At 31.4% G+C, this 5,852-nt stretch overlaps 1 protein-coding gene across 1 annotated transcript; it reads right to left on the reverse strand.

Moving 5' to 3' along the window:
- Positions 1-219: 219 nt before the first annotated feature.
- On the reverse strand, positions 220-2,891 carry LOC105127283 (NAD(P)-binding Rossmann-fold superfamily protein). The gene is made up of 8 exons (XM_011028523.1): positions 2,301-2,891; positions 1,936-2,167; positions 1,735-1,814; positions 1,488-1,647; positions 1,184-1,265; positions 938-1,025; positions 794-840; positions 220-685 (listed from the first exon to the last, which is right to left on the reverse strand). The coding sequence occupies exons 1-8, from the start codon at positions 2,422-2,424 to the stop codon at positions 455-457; spliced, it is 1,044 nt and encodes a 347-aa protein (XP_011026825.1). The 5' UTR covers positions 2,425-2,891; the 3' UTR covers positions 220-454.
- Between the last annotated feature and the right edge of the window lie 2,961 nt (positions 2,892-5,852).

Consider the following 5,852-nt stretch of genomic DNA (forward strand, 5'->3'; position numbering starts at 1 on the left):
AGTCTAATCTACAACATCAAATTTTGACGTTGTTTAACTCACGATCCAAAATATTAGTTTCCAGAGGGCTTCGAAGCACTTTCTTTTCCAATCAAAACCCCATTTATTAGCATAAACTGTTCTCCATAATAATCCTGCATAATTGTAGCAGAGCCAAACTAAACATGTAGCATTGTTTAAAGCAAAATTAACTCGTTAAACAACTAACAAAAGAAAAACATCACTACAACACGTACTACCACTAAGAATATCATAAACCTTAAGTACATATAATATTTAAAGCAGTATAATGTCTAAGCATCTATGCCATATACTAATTAATTTAAATACTCTAATTAAGCTGTATACATTTTTGTATGATATGTCTCTAGCTTTTATCCACCAGTTCTCTAAACTTGTTGGTTCTTCCTCTTCTTCTCTGTCCCTAACGATCTTGCTTTTTCTTTCTTTTCTTTTATTTGAATTGTTTTATTGATATATCATAATCTAAGGTACTAGTGAGTGGGTCAAAAACTGCTTTTGAGCCTCTAGAAACCATGATTTCCGAGGCGGTCCATAACCGAGCAGCTTCTGTTGAGTTGGATCCCAATTTGGACGTTGAGGCTTCATTGCAATCCGAAAAGTACTTTCCAGTCACATTTACTAGCTTCGGATGTGCTGCCACATAGCATGTTGTTGCAGCAGCCTACAATAACAACACACTAACAATGTAATTTTTTCGATCAAAATTTATATATTATTCAAAAAATATACATGTAATTTAAGCTCAAAGAGTACAAATTATGTTAGTTACCTGAGGAATTGTTTTCAAGAGCTTGGAAGTCAAGAAAAATGCCATATCTGCATTTTTAGAAACGAAAACAAGTTAAATTTATTAGATGGTTAATATTTTTTCATTTAAATCTTCAAATAGAAAAATTGATCCTTTCTTACATACCTGTGACTATGCCTTCTCGTTCTCTAGTGAGTCTAGTTCTTACAACTCCTGGATGAACACAATTCACAGTCACGTTGGCCTCCATTTGCTGCATTAATTGATATATATCAATTAATCCAGGTCCAATATATATATATATATATATATATAATCAGAGCAAAAAGAGAACATCAAATATCACTTTTTTCTCTGATCAGCTTTAAATTAAATTAAACTATATATTTAAATAGGATCATGAATGACAACCTTCAGTCTCTGAGCAAGCTCCTTGGTGTGCAAAACATTAGCGAGCTTCGAGAGAGCATACGCACGTGTAGGATCGAAATCACTGAATATAAATCATAAAAAAAATCAACAAACTAAAGGTCAACCAAGATATATGTGTATAGTTTATAAATACTGGCTGTATATAGATTATATTTATTTATTTATTCCAGTCAAATAATTAATATTTTTACTCATTTTGCTAAACGAATTTTAAGTTTGTGTGTGTGTGTACATATGCATACATATTTGATTTTCGGGGGAAAAAATAGTTTTAGTTTCTTACCGTAATTTGTTTCGGGATATTTGGCCAAGATATCGGATCGTATCGCCTGAAAACCAATTGTAAATACTCGATGAGACATTCACTATTCTGCCTTGAATCCCAGTTGTTTTTGCTGTTTCAATCATCTTCTTCAATAACAATTTTGTCAATAAAAAGTGACCTGAAAAGATTCCATCAAGGCCAGAATTTGAGTTTTTGGTCATTGATATTTATTTTTCCTTGCATAGTTTAATATATTATTAATTACCTAGATAATTAGTTGCGAAGGTCATCTCTATCCCATCTTCAGAGATTGCATGCTCGCGCGCAAACTTTCCAGCATTATTTCTGATAAAGAAAGAGACAGATTAAACCCAAGAAAGTAACTATAAAACTTTCATTGCTACCTTTCTTCACTTTCTCATCAACCAACCAAACAAACAAGGAAAAAAAATGTTTATCTTCTTACATGAGGAGATTGAGAGGCAAGTTGAAGGACTCAAACTCTGAAACAAAGTTTCGAACAGAGTTGAGAGAGCTAAGATCAAGCCCCATAACAATGATCTCCGAATCCGGATTCTCTGACATAATTCTTGCCTTGGCATCTTCGGCGGCTTTCAGGCTCCTAGCCGGCAACACCAGCCTCGCACCTCTCTTCGCCAGCACTCTTGCCGTCTCCGCTCCTATCCCGGATGTGGCACCTAAGAAAATAAGCACAAAAAACCTCTTTTTTTTCACGACTCTTCACGCAAAATCTTCAAGACTGAAAGTGCTCTGCATCCGTACGTGGTTTCGAGCCTCTTTTTTAAAATAATAAACAAATTACAAACTCACCAGTGATGATGGCCGTTATGGAATGCAGATCGCCGCAGTTTTCAGTTACTTGCTCGCCGGTGGACTTAGAGCCATAGCCACTTGCTCCGGCTGAGCCGGTGAGGTACTTCAAAGTTTCAAACATTTCGAGATTATTTTTTTTTTGCCTGTAAGGTACGGATAGTGTTTTTGTTGTTTAATTTTGTTTCACTTGAGCCTATGACGTTAGTGAAGGATGGAATCAAGAAACAAAAAAGCAAAGTACATGCTCGCTTTGCAGTTTTGTAGTTGATAGAGATCGGTAATAACAAAAAAGCGTGGAGATTTGTCAGATTTTGCAGCCTACGCCGCTTTGCATTTACTTAAGAAAGAGATGATGGTGCTAAAGGGTGGTAATGGTGATAAAGTGAGATGGTAACCGGATCAAAGCAGAGGATCGGAGGGGATTTTATAATGGCCGTAGCAAGAGAGGAGGATTATGTATTTGTCATTGATTGTTGATGGAGATAATTTTTTGTTTTGCATGATTGAGGGTTTAGTGATTGTTAATTATTGGGCCTGCCCACCTTAAAAAAATAAATCTACTTTTTTTTTAAAAAAAAACTCTAATTACATGGACAAGATTGATTCTCTGTGCATCATCAATTTATAATTGGAAAAGAAATAACGCACTCTTTCTTTCTTTTTTAGATGTTACTGACATTTTAAAGAAATTTCTGGTTATTTCACAGCCCAGGTATGCACGAACCAATTAGGAAGGAAGTCGAGATCGAAGAAAAATTACTTGTAAGTGGGGTTAAGAGATCGGGAATTGATCGGCTTTCTTGGTCGGAGAAGCGACTCAAGTTCTTTTTTTTCTTTATAATAAATGATGTTTCTCCCGGCAGTAACAGAGAAAAACGAGTGATATGTTACCTTGTCGCGCGGCAATGAGTAGAGGATGACGATTTGGTTTGTGTGGTTGTGAGATTGGATAAAATAGTGATTGTTTTTATGTTTTAAAAATATATTTTTTTAAATGAATTATTTTTTATTTTTTTTATATTTTCATATTATTTTAATATATTAGTATTAAAAATAAAAAAAAATATTATTTTAATATATCTGTAAATAAAATATTTTTAAAAAATATTATTATTGTATTTTCAAACACCAGTGTATGTTCGTTAGCTATATAAAATTGTTGCCCCACACACACATAATCCTTGCCGAAAAATCACAACCAGGAATTTAGAAAGTTATCTACAAACTAAGCATGCCATTTGAGATAATTGGGAAAGTGGCGATGCTCGGCAATCAACTAAGAAGGAATCTGGTCTTGATGTAACATGGCAAACCGACTCCGACGCATGGAATTAAAACTAAAAACAATTAAGAAAAATGAAGGATTAAACTAGTTCGGAAGTCGTATTGTTTTGTGGATGGAAACTAGTCGGCGATTAATTGAAGGAGACAAATAATAGTAATAATAAAATGGTGGCACGAAGGTGGAGTTGGAGACCGGAATGGATAGTCAAAAGGAAAACGCACGTGAGGTGGAAGGGTTCTTCCAGGTTTAAGCAGATCGGTCAATCCTTCGCCCTCGAATCTGGCATTTCCTCGGGATGTAAAGTTACCCCAGTCAATCATTCTTCTTTCTTTATCTTGCTCTTCCTGCTCTACTCTTTTCATCTCGGCTCAATTTCTTATTAAGCTCTAGTTTTTTTTTTTATTAGTGTTTTAGATCATTTTAATTTGCTGAAGTATAGAATAAATTAAAAAAATTTAAAAAATAATTTAATATATTTTTAAATAAAAAATACTTTAAAAAATAATATTTATCACATCTCTAAACGAAGTATAAAATATATTATCATTAATGAATGGAATTTTTTTTATTTTGTTATTTCTTTTATTGAACATGGTTTTCAAAAAGATAGTTGTGTTTTTGAGTTTTTTTTTTATTTTTTTTATTAATATGTTTTTTCATAGCTTGCACTTCAATTTGAAAATTCAAATAATAACATGAAAATAAATCCCAACTATTACCCGTTGACACCACCTCAAAGATGGTGATTCCTTTATTTTGTAATTACTTATGTCGTATGAAAGAGAGATCTTAATTATATATAAAAAAATTGTTCTACATTTATATTTATTTCTTAAATATATTACAAACTACGTCGTAATTGCTACATCCTTGATAAAATAATTTCCTTACATTCTCTATTTGTGTACAAAACCAAAACAATAATATAAATAAATAATTTATTTATTAAATGGATCAACTCGAGCATTAACAATCAAAGGACCGATAAAGTATTTTTTTTATTGATTTCTCATCAGAAGATTACAGACATTTTCTTGATCTGTAGTAGTCAAAGAACAATAGAAATCATTCGAATGGTGGATGTAATAATGCCTTATATTAGTGCTCCAAACCTACACTATAGAGCTATAAACTACAAATATGAGATTAAGATTATGATTAATAATGGGCAAAAGAGAGAATGAATTGTTATGGACCTGTCTGTGGTTTCGAGAAAAGTGGGTTAGGACCTTTCCGAGCCAAAAGGTTTTTGAAAACTTCAGCTTTTTAGAGCACTTGTACAGTACCCGTGCCCTCTCGCCGGGCCCTGTGACATCATATTCCTCCTCCCTATCTCTTTATTTTATTATGGGCAGTGTTTTTTTTTTTTTTTTTTATCACCATGCTTGGTTTTGCCACAACTCTGCTCCTTGAAGTTGATCAAGCCACGTGTTCTTGCTGTTGCGTTGAAAAAACCTTCAATTCATGGCAGCTTTCATATTTCAATTTGATATTCAATACCCAAAAAAACAAATATCTGGAAAATACTCATTTCATTTATAAGGTATAATTCGTTCCTCAGTTCATCATAAAACAACTCATAGCATTCAATATTTCTTATTTGGGTTTTCTCTTTAAGATGATCATAATTTTTTTTAATATAGTATGTTTTTTATTATTTTTATATTAGATTTAGTTTTATTTAATTTTTATACCAGATTTTTTCTCACTCGTTTAATTTTTATATATTTATTTTTAATTTTTTTAATTAAATCTGGAATTCAATTTCATAATTCAACATTTAATTTTAAATTATTTTTATATTAAAGTTAGTTATTATTCTTTTAATTATTTTTTTTTGTTTTGGGTTGTTTTGTAATTGCTTTTCTTTTCAATTTTACCCCTAAATATTTTGATTATTTGAAATTTTATTTTGTTATTTTTAGAGTTTGTATTTTGTAGTATTAGTCTTGGGCACATGATCAGAGTCACGAGTTTTAAAGATTAACACAAGTTGATTTTGGTCTTTTTATTTATGTTCTTTTTAACTTTTTAAAATTTTATCCTTTAATATTTGATTTATTGAAAATTGAATTTTTTATTTTTTTTCAATCTCCTTTCAATGAGGTTATCTCAATTCTATGTTTATGATCGTGAAATTTATAGGTTAATCAAGGTTAATTCAATTTTTTTTTTATTTTTTTTTTAATTCTACAATTCAACATTAAGTTATTTGACGATTGAGTTTTATAATTTTATTTAATTTTCTTTCAACGTTGTTATTT

The sequence above is a fragment of the Populus euphratica genome, unplaced genomic scaffold, assembly GCF_000495115.2.
Source record: "Populus euphratica unplaced genomic scaffold, PopEup_1.0 scaffold7.1, whole genome shotgun sequence".
NCBI classification, from domain to species: Eukaryota; Viridiplantae; Streptophyta; class Magnoliopsida; order Malpighiales; family Salicaceae; genus Populus; species Populus euphratica.

Excerpts from the sequence above, each read along its gene's own strand:
- LOC105127283 (XM_011028523.1), bottom strand. The coding sequence starts at position 2,424 with ATGTTTGAAACTTTGAAGTACCTCACCGGCTCAGCCGGAGCAAGTGGC. Across the intron at positions 1,026-1,183 it reads AGCTTGCTCAGAGACTGAAG|CAAATGGAGGCCAACGTGAC; the intron begins GTTGTCATTCAT and ends CAATTAATGCAG. Across the intron at positions 841-937 it reads ACGAGAAGGCATAGTCACAG|ATATGGCATTTTTCTTGACT; the intron begins GTATGTAAGAAA and ends CTAAAAATGCAG.